The sequence below is a fragment of the Heterodontus francisci genome, chromosome 4 (genome assembly GCF_036365525.1).
Source record: "Heterodontus francisci isolate sHetFra1 chromosome 4, sHetFra1.hap1, whole genome shotgun sequence".
NCBI lineage: Eukaryota > Metazoa > Chordata > Chondrichthyes > Heterodontiformes > Heterodontidae > Heterodontus > Heterodontus francisci.
Genome location: NC_090374.1, coordinates 109,079,922 through 109,096,135, shown reverse-complemented (window position 1 = coordinate 109,096,135; position 16,214 = coordinate 109,079,922). Strand labels below are relative to the sequence as shown.

The 16,214-nt window shown below is 45.5% G+C and overlaps 1 protein-coding gene across 4 annotated transcripts in view; it reads right to left on the bottom strand.

Moving 5' to 3' along the window:
* The window catches only part of pcsk5b (proprotein convertase subtilisin/kexin type 5b), a 503,063-nt gene that overhangs the window by 206,872 nt on the left and 279,977 nt on the right, over window positions 1-16,214 (bottom strand). For all 4 annotated transcript variants that reach the window (XM_068029979.1, XM_068029980.1, XM_068029981.1 and 1 more), the window contains exons 15-18: window positions 12,537-12,636; window positions 7,095-7,288; window positions 5,874-5,958; window positions 3,616-3,719 (exon numbers count right to left, since the gene is read on the bottom strand). In XM_068029979.1, coding sequence (XP_067886080.1) covers window positions 3,616-3,719; window positions 5,874-5,958; window positions 7,095-7,288; window positions 12,537-12,636 — 483 coding nt within the window. The remainder of the gene's footprint in view (window positions 1-3,615; window positions 3,720-5,873; window positions 5,959-7,094; window positions 7,289-12,536; window positions 12,637-16,214) is intronic.

Here is a 16,214-nt window from a genome sequence, read left to right as displayed (position 1 = left end):
TAAAATATTAGTCTTAGAGAGTCCTCTCTCTTTCAAACTGGATGTAAAATTCAATCATATTGTGGTCACTGCTACTTAGAGGTGCCTTTACTCTGAGGTCATTAATTAATTCCGTCACATTACACAATACCAAGTCCAATATAACCTGCTCTCTGGTTGGTTCCAGAATGTGCTGCTCTAAGAAACGATCTCAAAAGCATTCTATGAACTTCTCATCCAGGCTACTATTGCCAATCTGATTTTTCCAGTTTATATGTAAATTAAAATCACCCATGATTATTGCCGTCACTTTACCACAAGCACCCAATATTTCTTCTTGTATACTTCGTCCTACATTGTGTTACTGTTCAGGGGCTGTAGGCCACTCCCACTAGTGATTTCTTTCTCCTACCATTCCTCATCTCCACCCAAACTGATTCTACATCCTAATCTCCTTAACCAAGGTCATCTCTAACTATTGCACCAATGCCATCCTTGATTAACAGTGCTACCCCTCCACCTTTATCTAACTTCCTATTTTTCTTGAATGTTATATGGGTGGCACAGTGGCGCAGTGGTTAGCACTGCAGTCTCACAGCTCCAGGGACCCGGGTTCGATTCTGGGTATGCCTGTGTGGAGTTTGCAAGTTCTCCCTGTGTCTGCGTGGGTTTCCTCCGGGTGCTCCGGTTTCCTCCCACATGCCAAAGACTTGCAGGTTGGTAGGTAAATTGGCCATTATAAAAATTGTCACTAGTATAGGTAGGTGGTAGGGAAATATAGGGACAGGTGGGGATGTTTGGTAGGAATATGGGATTAGTGTAGGATTAGTATAAAATGGGTGGTTGATGGTCGGCACAGACTCGGTGGGCCGAAGGGCCTGTTTCAGTGCTGTATCTCTAATCTAATCTAATCTACCTCTCAATATTGAGGACCCAATCCTTGTCATCCTGCAGCCACGTCTCCGTAATGGCTATTAGATCATATTTATTTACTTCGTTGTGCGCTATCAATTCGTCTACTTCGTTATGAAGGCTACGTGCATTCAGATACAGAGTTTGTTAACAAAACCAACTCGAATAGTCACTGGGAGGGCAAGTACATCTAGAATTTTATCAAGGTATCAATTGCAAGATCAGAATTTTTCTTTGTCTGATCTGTGGGACCAACAGTCATCTGTTGGATAGGAGTAACTCGACCTTTTAAACTTGAGCTCTTGGCAACGACATAGCACGTGAAACATAGGCTAGGATTTTATGCCACCCCGACGAGTGGGACGGTGGAGGGGAGGGTGGCATAAAATGGAGCGGGAGGCACTGGGAGACCTTCCCGACCCACTCCCGCCTCCACAGTCACTTTACGCAGGGCAGCAGCGGCGAAAAACAGTGCCCCCCCCACCAATCAAGGCCCTTAAGTGGCCACGTAATGGCCAGTTAAGGGCCTTTGCCTGCCTCCATGCAGATTTTACACATAGCATGCAGGTGTCTTGGAGCCGGGAGAAGCCGCCTAACGAAAGTAGGCGGCTTCCGAGCGTCCTGGGGTGGCCCTCATGATCGGACACGCTGTGCCCAATGGAGGGCCGCCCCCGCTACCCCAACCACCCCCAAGACCCAACATGCCCCCCATCCCCCCAATCGACCACTCTTGTCTCGCCAGGGCTCGACTGATTACACCTGGCGGGGCAACCAGAACCTACCTTCCCTCCCAGCTCCCAGGCATCTGGTCTTCATGCTGGGCTGCAATCCCAGCAGTGGCCACCGCTCCTGGTGGTGCTGCTGGGACTAAGAGCTGATTAGCTGGCAGCTCTATGAGGCAGGACCTCGCCTCAAAAGCAGGTGGATTTCCTGCCTCACACCAATTGAAGCCCAGCGACCCGCAAAGTACAGGTCGGATCCCCAGGCAAGGCGGAAATGGGCTCGACACCGACTTTTCAGTCGGTGGCCGGCTCCCTTCTGCCTAGCGTAAAATTCCGCCATAGTATCAGTGTGAATTAGGCCAAGAATTGATCATTTGGCTTAGTTAGCCACGCACCAGCACTTTTGACCCCAGCACTGTAGCCTCCTGCTGCCATATCAGTGGGAATGCACACCTTTTCATTATCCAAAAACAAGGTGTACAAGTACACCTACCCCAAAATGAGCACAAGTGCTTAAATGCTATTTGTGCCATTTCCAAGCAATATTTCACTCCACAATCCCTGTCAGATTTCCAATTTCATGCATCAATGCTTGAACTAGTGATCCTTGGTGCTCCAGCAGTCAAAATTCAACAAAAAATTTCAAACTTTTACCTGATGTTTCTGGGGAAACAAAATTGCCTCCCGATCACCACGGTGCAACTATCACTGCGACAGCAACAACAGTTTCCCCTGCCTATAGAAAGCTATTTTCTTAGTGCTGCGACAACAGTTCTCTGATGTGAGATTACCAGAGGTTCTAAATTATTTTTGCCTCTGTGAGGAATGAGAATCGAGGCGAAGTTGAAGTGTTTCAGAGGTTTATTTATTCAGTGTCTCGGCTTCAGTGACTTCCACTCTGCCATGAAATCCCATCCATGAAGTTATCTTTACAATGCAGCCTAGTGAGCAGAAAGATTCGACTAAGCCTGGAATCCATCCACACGTTGGATAGGAATTAGTGCTGAGCTCAAGGTGACATTCCAAATCGAGTTGTCGTGTACATATAAAATAGCATTCATGCATGAGACACACAACTGCCTGGAAGCAACACTATTTAGCTTCTTAAGCAAATTATGGAGAAGAGGAGGAATGGGAAATTTCCTGAATGCTCCTGAGTGGTTCCATAGTGCTGTATTATTGCCACCCCACCCCACTCCTTTTTCTACAGAATCCTGTGACCTTCGGGGAGCCAGTCCGTCCCTGCAGCAGGGAACTTGGGAAGGTGAAAAAAGATAGCTGACAAAGAGTAATTTGAAGCACAAATGAGATGCCAAAAACTGGAGAAGGTAAAAGCTGAGTATGTGAATAGGATAAGTTGAAACCTGAACTAAGTGCCATACCACCCCAAATATTTAGCCAGACAGGCTACCGCAGTGGAAGTCAAAGTCTAGGATGTCAATACTACATCCAGATAATGTTTTGGATGGGGAGGGCACTGTTCTTGAGAGAAAATACATTTTGCAGGGCAATGCAGAGCGGTTCAATTATTGAGGCTTCTGGGGCGAGGGGGCGGGGGAAGGGGGGCAATGAAGAGGGAAGAGTGAGAGAATCATCAGCTGGGGCATGAGGAAATGGGAAGAAGTGCAAAGAACAAGATGGAGGCAGCTTGGCTGACTGTGAATACAGCAGCTATTCCCAGAATAGATCCTGCCCAGGAGAAACAAGAATCTAGGACAGCAGAAAAATAAATGACTCATCCCTGGGACCTGAAAAGAATGGCAAGCTCATGCACCTTCAGCCAAATTAAAATATATTCCTCTTGACAGAAAAAATATTCTCGAAACAAAAATGCACATCAACAAGTAATAGTCCAACTTAGGTCACGGAAATAAGATAGGCACAAACATTGGAAAAGAGTTAGCCAAACCAAACATTTTGCCTCCCTCTCCCACCCCCCCGCCAACCAACTTTTCCCAACAAAAAAGAACAGAAGATTCTAAGGCTTATGTAGCAAAGTTACCTGCACAAGTTGCACAGGATATGTGACATCTCTCACAATCCCTGCTCAGTGAATTAAAGTAAGTTCCAGCTTCGCAACTGAAGACACACTTTGGTCCTTGCATCCTGGCAGAAATAGGAAACATAAGTCACTGAAAATTATGGCCTTTGTACAAAACATCTGAGATTTGGTGGAAGAATTCCTATTAAAATTAAGGCTGGTATTAGTGATCACCTCTACTCACTCTGGGTTCAAAGGGATCATCAAATTTATGACAGAGGGAGAAGGGGGGGGGGAAGAAAGGGGGGGGAAGAAAGGGGGGGGAAGAAAGGGGGGGGAAGAAAGGGGGGGGGAAGAAAGGGGGGGGGAAGAAAGGGGGGGGAAGAAAGGGGGGGGAAGAAAGGGGGGGGAAGAAAGGGGGGGGAAGAAAGGGGGGGGGGAAGAAAGGGGGGGGGGAAGAAAGGGGGGGGGAAGAAAGGGGGGGGAAGAAAGGGGGGGGAAGAAAGGGGGGGGAAGAAAGGGGGGGGGAAAGAAAGGGGGGGGAAGAAAGGGGGGGGGAAGAAAGGGGGGGGGAAGAAAGGGGGGGAAGAAAGGGGGGGGGAAGAAAGGGGGGGGGAAGAAAGGGGGGGGGAAGAAAGGGGGGGGGAAGAAAGGGGGGGGAAGAAAGGGGGGGGGAAGAAAGGGGGGGGAAGAAAGGGGGGGGAAGAAAGGGGGGGGGGAAGAAAGGGGGGGGGAAGAAAGGGGGGGGAAGAAAGGGGGGGGAAGAAAGGGGGGGGAAGAAAGGGGGGGGGAAGAAAGGGGGGGGGAAGAAAGGGGGGGGGAAGAAAGGGGGGGGGAAGAAAGGGGGGGGAAGAAAGGGGGGGGAAGAAAGGGGGGGGAAGAAAGGGGGGGGAAGAAAGGGGGGGGGAAGAAAGGGGGGGGGGAAGAAAGGGGGGGGGAAGAAAGGGGGGGGGAAGAAAGGGGGGGGAAGAAAGGGGGGGGAAGAAAGGGGGGGGAAGAAAGGGGGGGGGAAGAAAGGGGGGGGGGAAGAAAGGGGCGGGGAAGAAAGGGGCGGGGAAGAAAGGGGCGGGGAAGAAAGGGGCGGGGAAGAAAGGGGCGGGGAAGAAAGGGGCGGGGAAGAAAGGGGCGGGGAAGAAAGGGGCGGGGAAGAAAGGGGGGGGAAGAAAGGGGCGGGGAAGAAAGGGGCGGGGAAGAAAGGGGCGGGGAAGAAAGGGGCGGGGAAGAAAGGGGAGAGAAAGGGAGAGGGAGAGAGAGAGGAGAGAGAGAAGAGAGAGAAGAGATTTGGGGATTTCTTTATTCATAACTGTTGGAAAGAGATGCCTTGATACAGGAAGTAACTGAGTTAGAGACCATTACATATTCCAAGGAAGAAGCAGACTAACATTTGAAATGGAGAATATTACAGGGCATTGGGAAGAGATGAGGGCAATTAATTGTGGATTGCTGTGACAAAAATCCAGCACAAACAAGATGCACTAAATGGCCTCCTCCTCTGCTGTGTGATAAATTTCTATAGTTAGAGATGTAATAGTTTGCTAAAACAACATGATGGAATGTCTGCCTTGCTGTCCTGAAAGAGCAGCAATTTCACATGCATCACCATCTTGGGGTATCTTAGCTATCTGGCTATATTCAAGTCCAAACAATGTGACAACCCATTTGACTGTGGAGGGAGAGGGCCATCATAGGCAATCTAGATTCCATCCTTTTTGATATACACATGTATGAACTTTCCAGCATGGAAGTCAATGGGTTAGCAATTAGGAGCAAGAATCCCAGGATTTTTTTTTTCCTTTCCCCATTTCAGAGTGTTGAGGCCAATTGTACCATCCTTACCATTGCTCGGGTTAGATCACCTAATTCAGCACGGAAGATTAAACCTGAGCTTATTGCACTGCAAATTTACCAGGTAGGCCACCAACAGTGCAAGTAATCTCTAAAATGAGGGATATTGCAAAATTACGTTTCATAAATTAGACCAAATCTCTGAATGAATTGTGTTTTTGAGCTAACACGAAAAATTTGATTATACAGACAAAATAAACAATAAAAATGTTTTTATATCTAAAGATTTGTTTCATACCAGAAAGAATTGTTAAGCTATCAAATTCTGAAAACAGGACCACACACTACTTTGGAACGCCACATAGAAAAGTATTTATACAGTGTAGGGACTTTAATTGCTTACTTATAGACTCACTGTTCTGCTCTCTCCTGCACCACCACCCACACAATCACCACCCCCCCACCACCCCCAAAAAAAACCACAATATTGTTACCTCCAGCCTGGTCGACAATCTATGCAATAGTGGAATGCACTACATTTCCTGCAGTTTTCACTACATCTTCGACACATATTGTCACCTAGAAAGAGACAGAAATATATAATAAGGTAAACTGAAATCTGACTTACGGTGAAATGGAGAAGGGAAATTTAAAAAACACTGGCATAGAAATTAGTCATTGCCTGGCAAGATATTATGACATTGTCCCCGGCAACATACGTCACCACTTGTCTATTACTCTTTCAATTAATTTGCTAACCACATCTGTGCATTAAGTGTAGTGAGAAATTGCAAGTTAAAGTTTTTGTTTAGGAAAAAAGAAAAGTTCCTGTCTTGCTTTATAAAAGAAGCCATAATTGGCAGAAAGTTTCTGAACCTTTATTGTGTTCATAGTTCATTGGGGTGATTTTACTCTCCATTCCCTACCTGCATACAAGGCAAGCAGCCCCCATCTAATGAACCAGACTATTCCCAGCTGGGTACATGCAGTTAAGACCAAAATGATTTGTGAGCACTTTTACATTTGGGCCTAGGAAAACAAACTGGTGGTGTGGTGGCATCACTCCTACTTCACGATCATACTTACAATGCTTGTAACTATTTAAGTGCCAGCACTGGGAACCCCTGAAAACATGCAGACAATGCAATGAGAAAGGAGGATGATCTAACATCACTGGTCTGCAACAGTTGTATTGCCACTTTGCACTCGGGAATGAAGTGCTCTCTAGCACAGGAATATTAACCCAATATCTACGTGCCTGCTTTTCAGTGATCGGCTGACTGGATGGGTGATTTTGCCACTGAAAATCAGCCGACTTTACCAGTACAGGGGTTGAGCAGAGTTCTTTCCTGATTTGCATGGTTCAGTTCAACACTCGGCAGTGAACTCATGAACTAAGCAATCAGGAGTCTCATCAAAAATGATTTCAATTGCAACTCGAAAGGTAAGGGAAACAGAAATCTACAGATTAGTCGATGAGTGGATGTATGACTTAACAATTCAACACCAGGCCTAGTAGCTCAAAAGGAGAAAGTACCCACAGTTCAAGATCAGTGATGTATCACTGATATTGCTATTCTTGTGGCTTCAGTTTGTTCAAGCAATAGTTGTGGAAATCAACATAGAAGTACTGAAAGCATTTAAGAATCTGCAGCAATCACCATACAATCATCCAATGCAATAATTGCTCTTTTTTTTTCTTTAAAAACTCTTACCTTTATCGAGGTAGAAACTGTCTGAGCAGTTGGGTATACAGACATTTGTCTCTTCATTCAAGTGGTAGCCATTTTTACAGGAAGTGCACTGGTCACTACGGCTTCCTACACATGTCTCACAGATTGACCAGCATTTTTTACAGCGTTTCTTCTCATCACCAAAGAATCCTCTTGGACATTCAGGAACACAAGTTCTGCATTCATAACAAATGACCAAGATTAGACTTGAAATCCTTCAGCCTTTCTTCAAGAGAGGAACAGTGGCAAAGATTCCTCATTGATGCTACTCAGTATTCAAACCTAAAATAAACAGGTATCGCACAACAGTCCAAAGTGGATCATTATTGCACTATTAGTCAATTTAAGTGCAATGCCGCATTTAAGCACACAACTCTAAAATATATCAACATAATCCAGCTGGATTATTTTTAAATAGTTTTTCTCCAAGAAATTTTCCATCAAATTCAAATTCTCTCGCACGGATTTAAATTTAGATCCTCTGTTCCTACTTCCCCAGTATACTTAGGTATATTTGGAGTTCACCTTATTTATTTTACTAATTTATAAATTTTCTAATAAAATATAGAATTTTTCCTCAATACTTAATGACCCACTTATGAAACTGCATTCTCAGAAATTGGAAAATTTTTGAGATATAGGCTGCAACAACCCCATTTTAGTCGGCAACAGTCGGCTCTGTATTACGTTCCACAATTATGAGTGTCTACAATAGAGCTTCCCCAGGTGGGTGACCCTGTATTTCACTACTGGCAAATTGCAGGAATTCTTTGGACTAATGCAGGATATTGAGGTTCAGTAGCTCAAAGTCCTTGTACAAACTGAGTCAAATGCACATATGAATTGTAAAAACATTTATTTTGCTGATCTGAAAAATGATGCGGTACATAAATCATTAAATGGCAGCATAACAGTAGCAATACTGCAGCTGCAGTTCGCAGATAGGCTCTACTGAAATAGGAAGGGTGCGGTAACAATGTTGGGGCTGTACTACAGGCCTCCCAACAGCGAGCGTGAGATAGAGGTACAAATATGTAAACAGATTATGGAAAGATGTAGGAGCCACAGGGTGGTGGTGATAGGAGATTTTAATTTTCCCAACATTGACTGGGATTCACTTAGTGTTAGAGGTCTAGATGGAGCAGAATTTGTAAGGAGCATCCAGGAGGGTTTTCTAGAGCAGTATGTAAATAGTCCAACTCGGGAAGGGGCCATACTGGACCTGGTGTTGAGGAATGAGCTCGGCCAGGTGGTTGAAGTTTCAGTAGGGGACTACTTTGGGAATAGTGATCACAATTCCGTAAGTTTTAGAATACTCATGGACAAAGACGAGAGTGGTCCTAAAGGAAGAGTGCTAACTTGGGGGAAGGCCAACTATACCAAAATTTGGCAGGAGCTGGAGAATGTAGATTGGGAGCAGCTGTTTGAAGGGAAATCCACATTTGATATGTGGGAGGCTTTTAAACAGAGGTTGATTAGCGTTCCTGTGAAAATGAGGGATAGAAATGGCAAGATTAGGGAACCATGGATGGCAGGTGAAATTGTGAGACTAGCTAAGAGGAAAAAGAAAGCATACATAAGGTCAAGGAGGCTGAAGAAAGACAAAGCTTTGAAAGAATATCGGGCATGTAGGACCAATCTGAAACAAGGAATTAAGAGGGCTAAAAGGGGTCATGAAATATCTTTAGCAAACAGGGTTAAGGAAAATCCCAAAGCGTTCTATTCATATATAAGGAGCAAGAGGGTAACTAGAGAAAGGATTGGCCCACTCAAGGACAAAGGAGGAAAGTTATGCGTGGAGTCAGAGAAAATGGGTGAGATTCTAAACGAGTACTTTGCATCGGTATTCACCGAGGAGAGGGACATGACGGATGTTGAGGTTAGGGACAGATGTTTGATTACTCTCGGTCAAGTCGGCATAAGGAGGGAGGAAGTGTCGGGTATTCTAAAAGGCATTAAGGTGGACAAGTCCCCAGGTCCGGATGGGATCTATCCCAGGTTACTGTGGGAAGCGAGAGAGGAAATAGCTGGGGCCTTAACAGATATCTTTGCAGCATCCGTAAACACGGGTGAGGTCCCGGAGGACTGGAGAATTGCTAATGTTGTCCCCTTGTTTAAGACGGGTAGCAGGGATAATCCAGGTAATTATAGACCAGTGAGCCTGACGTCAGTGGTAGGGAAGCTGCTGGAGAAGATACTGAGGGATAGGATCTATTCCCATTTGGAAGAAAATGGGCTTATCAGTGATAGGCAACATGGTTTTGTGCAGGGAAGGTCATGTCTTACCAACTTAATAGAATTCTTTGAGGAAGTGACAAAGTTGATTGATGAGGGAAGGGCTGTAGATGTCATATACATGGACTTCAGTAAGGCGTTTTGATAAGGTTCCCCATGGTAGGCTGATGGAGAAAGTGAAGTCGCATGGGATCCAGGGTGTACTAGCTAGATGGATAAAGAACTGGCTGGGCAACAGGAGACAGAGAGTAGCAGTGGAAGGGAGTTTCTCAAAATGGAGACGTGTGACCAGTGGTGTTCCACAGGGATCCGTGCTGGGACCACTGTTGTTTGTGATATACATAAATGATTTGGAGGGAAGTATAGGTGGTCTGATTAGCAAGTTTGCAGACGACACTAAGATTGGTGGAGTAGCAGATAGTGAAGGGGACTGTCAGAGAATACAGCAGAATATAGATAGATTGGAGAGTTGGACAGAGAAATGGCAGAATGAGTTCAATCAGGGCAAATGCGAGGTGATGCATTTTGGAAGATCCAATTCAAGAGTGAACTATATAGTAAATGGAAAAGTCCTGGGGAAAATTGATGTACAGAGAGATTTGGGTGTTCAGGTCCATTGTTCCCTGAAGGTGGCAATGCAGGTCAATAGAGTGGTCAAGAAGGCATACGGTATGCTTTCCTTCATTGGACGGGGTATTGAGTACAAGGGTTGGCAGGTCATGTTACAGTTGTATAAGACTTTGGTTCGGCCACATTTGGAATACTGCGTGCAGTTCTGGTCGCCACATTACCAAAAGGATGTGGATGCTTTGGAGAGGGTGCAGAGGAGGTTCACCAGGATGTTGCCTGGTATGGAGGGCGCTAGCTATGACGAGAGGTTGAGTAGATTAGGATTATTTTCATTAGAAAGACGGAGGTTGAGGGGGGACCTGACTGAGGTGTACAAAATCATGAGAGGTATGGACAGGGTGGATCGCAAGAAGCTTTTTCCCCAGAGTGGGGGATTCAATTACTAGGGGTCATGAGTTCAAAGTGAGAGGGGAAATGTTTAGGGGGGATATGCGTGGAAAGTTCTTTACGCAGAGGGTGGTGGGTGCCTGGAACGCGTTGCCAGCGGACGTGGTAGACGCGGGCACGATAGCGTCTTTTAAGATGTATCTAGACAGATACATGAATGGGCAGGAAGCAAAGAGATACAGACCCTTAGAAAATAGGCGACATGTTTAGATAGAGGATCTGGCTTGGAGGGCCGAAGGGCCTGTTCCTGTGCTGTAATTTTCTTTGTTCTTTGAAGACCCCATTAAAATATGGATATGCAGCCCCAACCTAAATGCTTATGTAGCTATAAGAGCTTTGTATAAATTCAACATTAATGTAGCTCTGTCTACTTTATAATGTTGGTGTATTCAAAGGAAGTACACAGCTATGTGTATGTCCAAACTGGTTAAACCAAATAAGCACTGCAGATTGAATTAATGCAATGTAAAGTTTCTAGATTTAAAAGATAATTTTGGTGAGATTGTAAATTTTGAGGTTAAGATAGGTTTTAACTTTATTAAAATTGACTGCCTTCAAAACAGCTAATTTGAAAAGCATTTCTGAAAACAAAGGACTTTGCCCATATGATAAGTGACATCAAATACATTTTTGTGACTTAATTGGGAAAGATTTGGGAAATTAAGTAAACGTGAGGATCACCTCCAGACGCATGGATTCAGTCAAAGGAAGGATTTCACCGGCATGGGTTACAATGGATCAATAACACATGGATTTTTGAGGCTGCAGCAACCACAGGAATGGAGAGGACACCTGGGAAAGCTGCTCTCCAAGTCTCTCACTCTTAACTGGAGGTCCTGCTGTGGGATCTGATGGACTGCAGTGTGGTGCTCTTTCCCAACGACGTAAGGAAGAGAATAGCCTCTCCACCCAGCAGGTGTGCATACAAATGGCTGAGCAAGTTAGCAGCTGGAGACAGTGCATCAAAGATCCAAGACCTCAGGAAGGCACAACACTTTCAGGTGTCAAACCCCACATTGACTTAACCAGCATTCTGCTGCACAGCACTCCTCAGAACACACCTTGCAGCTCCACTCGTTGCTTGCTCTCCAGGCACCTCGTATCCCCATCTGAGCTGCCAACACTCACATATCCTCTCCTATTGCCCTCCCTCACCCATGCCTCACAGTGACCCTCCACCAAATGTCTCTCCATATTACCCACATAAGCCATTGCTAACACTCACACCTGTCTCCTTTCTCTCTTTGCAGAAGAAAGCACATAACCTCAGGAGAGACCAAGACCTTGGGAGGGTGGGGGGGTAAGGTGGCGGGGTGGCCCTCCAGTGACAAGCACCTTGACGGTCATTGGCAATGCATGTCCACCTGCTGGGAAGGAGTCCTTGTTCCAAGAGGCTGCAGATGTCAGCAACTGTCATGAAAATCTGAGCCTCCTGAGGCCGGTGCTCACACAAATCGAGAGTGCGGATCCTCGGCCTATAGACCGTGTTGGGGGTTTTGCCTCCTTGCAACTGGATCTGAGTATCCATCCACACTGCCCTGTGGAGCAGCATGTGGATGAGGCGGAGCCAGCTGGTGTTGCTCCTGCTGCTCTTCTTGCTCTTCATCAGAGATGCAAGATAGAGCACCATAAGCCACTCCCATGTACTGGTGAAGGCTGGCAGCAGGAAAGTGCAGCTTAAGGTGAATGAAGTGCCAGACAGGTGAAGTGAGTTCCAAGAAGTTGGCAATCACCTGTCAAGCACTGAAAGCATTCTCTGTGAAGGAGCGTGTGAACAGCAGCCTCTCTCTCACCTTGGCCATGGCTGCAGCTCTTCAATTTCATTGATCAAAGGCTTTACAGCCTGTCAGTTTCACTGACTCACTCCCGCTGTGCACTCACCTCGGTGACCCTAGCAAGTTCTACACAGCTCGGGAAATAGATCCACTACCTGTTAAATGCAGAATCCTTGGTTAAAACAAAACTTAAGTGCTTATTTAAATGCCTCACTCAATAGCTGCATGGGGGTTCCCGACTCACCTTCAAACGTGCCCGGGTGAAATCTGGAAGAGGATGAGATGATGATGCCAGCTTGACATCACTTTTAGGATAGTTAACTCCCTGCACACAACCAAACCCATCTCTCTTTGCCAGGGAAAACTCCCCCAAATGGTTTCAAGCAAATTGACCTACCTCGTATTGTTTTTAAACTTGAGGAAGTAATGCAAACAATCAATGCATTGTTGAGGCCCAGGTCCATCGCAGCCATTATTACATTCAATGTCACAGGGTCCTAAACAGTGAAGAGTTTGATTTTTTTTTGATTAATTGATCTCATTTTTATTTGGAGAAGCAACTTTTTTTTTTAAAAGAAACATTACATGCTGAAGCTGTGAATTAATTTTTAGCAGAAAATGTGCTTTCAACATTCACTTAACTGAATGGAAAATACTGACAGTTAAAGTTTACGTTTCTGCTACTACATGGCAAATATAGGGATAGTACCCTCTTTACAAGCCCATTAAAGCTGTTAAAGCAACGCCTGCACATTTGGTATCCTTTGGTAAGCTTGGAGTACAGATAATAGATGTAAGCAAATGAATTCTGGCAGCCTTAATCATAACAAAGAAAATTATCTTTATGGAATGGAAATCCCAGATGACAAGTTGGCGAAATATGATTTTAATCCTTGCCCTAACAAACATCTTTTGCTTATAGTTACCACAATATGTAATCACTGCATTGCCTATAATGCAATGCCATCAAGCTTTTGTATTTGATGGACCCTTGCAAATCCCACGAGACCTAGAATCACAAAATCATAGCTTTCTTAACCACCTGACTGTCCTGCCACTTTCAGATATCTGTGGACATGTACTCCAAGGTCCCCTCTGCTCCTCTACACTTCTCAGCGTCCTACCATTTATCATTATTCCCTTGCCTTGTTTGCCCTCCACAAATGCATTACCTCACACTTGTCTGGATTGGATTCTGTGTTACTTTTTGCCCACCTCACCAGTCCATTGATATCTCCCTGCAGTCCACAGCTTTCATCCTCCCCAATCAACCACAAAGCCAATTCTTGTATCATCTGCAAACTTCTTAACCATACTCCCTACATTTAAATCTAAATAATTGATATATACCATGAACAGCAAGGGACCTAGTACTGAGCCCTGCGGAATCCAACCTTCCAGTCATAGACACCCGTTAATCACTTCACTTTGCTTCCTGCCGATGAGCCAATTTTGGAGCCAGCTAGCCACTTTCCCTTGGATCTCATGGGCTTTAACTTTTCTGACCAGTCTGCCATGTGGGACCTTGTTAAAAGCCTTACTAAAATCCATGTAGACTACATCAAACACACTACCCTCACTGACCTTCCTTGTTACATCCTCAAAAAATTCAATCAAGTTAGTCAGACACAATTTCCCTTTAATAAATCCATGCTGATTGCCCTGGAATAATCCATGCCTTTCCAAATTATGGTTAATACTGTCCCTAAGACTTTTTCCACAATAATATGCCCACCACCGAGGTTAGACTGACTGGTCTGTAATTACTCAGTCTAACCCTTTCTCTTTATTTAAACAATGTATGTCAGCTGTTCTCCAGCACCATGCATGTAGCTAGAGGGGATTGGAAAATGATGGTCAGAGCTGCTGCTATTTCCTCCTTTGCATCCGTTAACAGCTTGGGATGCGTTTCGTTTAGGCTTGGTGATTTATCGACTTTCAAAGATACTAAACCCTTTAATATGCAAAATATTCATCAAGAACCATGCTCATGTCTTCTGCCTCCACACACAGATTACCGTTTTGGTCTCTAATGGGCCCTAATATTTCCTTAGTTGTCTTCTTGCTCTTTATGCATTTCTAAAACATCTTTAGATTTTCCTTGATTTTACTTGCCAATATTTTTTCATGCCCTCTCTATGCTTTCCTAATTTCCTTTTTAATTTCTTCCCTGCACTACTCCGCTTGGCTTCCTACAGGATTGAGCTCTTGGTATTGACATAAAGCTTCCTTTTTTTTTTGCCTTATCCTGCTCTGTATACTGCTTGACATCCAAAGTGCTCCAGATTTGGGAGTCAAACACATTTTGCTTTGTTCCGAACAGTGATTATCTCCATGAATGCCTTCCACTGCTCTGGCACCATCAAGTAGCTGTTTCCAGTCCATTTTTGCTAAAGCACATCTGAGCTTCATAAGATTGGCAGTTTACCCAATTGAGAACCTGTACTGCTGATCTATCTTTGCCAGTTCCCACAACTGCTCTAAATCTAATTAAATTATGATCACTATTATGATCGTTTGCGCAGCGCCTGTCTGTTCTTTGTGCAGTGCTTCTGGCTGCTTTAAGTGCTGCGGATGTTAAATCGCTGGGGGCTTTCTTGTAGTTCAACAGTGCAATGCGCTTAGCGGCTATGACAGGTTCCAGCTCTTCGTTATGAGATTGAAACCAGTCTGCATTTCTCTTCACACTTTTGCCGTAGGTGGTCAAAGCTGACTCATAGATGGCGTCTCTGATGTGGGCCCACTTGGTCTCCGCATCCCCTGTGGGAGTGTTTTGAAGGGCTGTTACAAGTGAATTTAGAAATTTTTTTTAACAGCTGTGGGTGAGAAATTCTACTGGTGTTGATGCACGGGTGGCCCTTCTGCTTGGAATGATGCAACTTCTTTGGTCTGAGTCTAACCTTGCTGCACACCAGGGAGTGGTCGGTGTCGCAGTCCGCACTGTGGAAGCTGTGTGTGATTTGAACATTGTTTAAGGCGGCTCGCCTTGTGACAATGAGGTCTAGCTGGTGCCAACGACGCGATCTTGGGTGCCTCCATGTAACCTGGTGACAGGATTTAGTGTGAAAGAACGAGTTGGTGATGCAGAGGTTATGATAGGTACACAACTCAAGCAGTCTCTGCCCGTTCTCATTCATCCTTCCAACGCCATAGCGCCCAAGGCAGGAGGGCCATGAGTCACGGTCGGCGCAACATCGAGGGCCGAAGGGCCTGTACTGCGCTGTAATATTCTAATATTCTAATCTAATCCAACCCTGGCATTAAAGTCCCCCAGCAGGAATAGGTGTTCGGTGTTGGGGATGCTGCTAATGATGTTATGGAGTTGCTCGTAGAACTGGTCTTTAGCTTCAGGTGGGGAGCAGAGTGTTGGAGCATAGATGCTGAGTAGGTGTACTGGACCAGAGGTGCTGAGCAGTCGGATGGACAGTATGCATTCTGAGCCATTTGAGGGAGGCTCTATCATGCTGAGCAAGGAGTTTCTGATGGCGAAGCCCACTCCATGCTGTCTTGGTTCTTCAGGATCCCTGCCCTGCCAGAAGAAGGTGTAGTCTTGCTCTGCTAGAGAGCCACTCGCGGGGAGGCGAGTCTCCTGAAGTGCTGCAATGTCTACATTGAGTCTACTGAGCTCGTTGTTAATGATGGCAGTCTTCCGAGAATCGTTGATTTGTGTAAGGTCTTCCGACAGGCCACGACACATAGTTCTGACGTTCCAGCTTGCAAAGCGAAGGGCTGGTACCTTCTTTCCTTTTTTCGTGTTGTTTGGTGCGGTGTATCAGTCCACCTTTCGGGCAATGACCCTGAGCTCCAAGCACCCATTGAAGCAGGTGGACTGTGGCGGGACAGAACCTTATTGACCGGGGGCTGCCCGGTTTGAGGCGGGCAGTAGCTGTCCAGTGAGGTGCAATGACCTCCCCCACCGACAAAGGCAACCCGTGGCGCCCAGTTTCTACGCCAATTTATCTGGACTTATAACCCGTAACTGCTGCCTTCCGTGTTGTTTTAGTCGCTGTGAGACAACTATGGAGTGACCTCTCTATGGCGCATGCCTAGGCAAATTATGGAGGTTGAGAGTTGC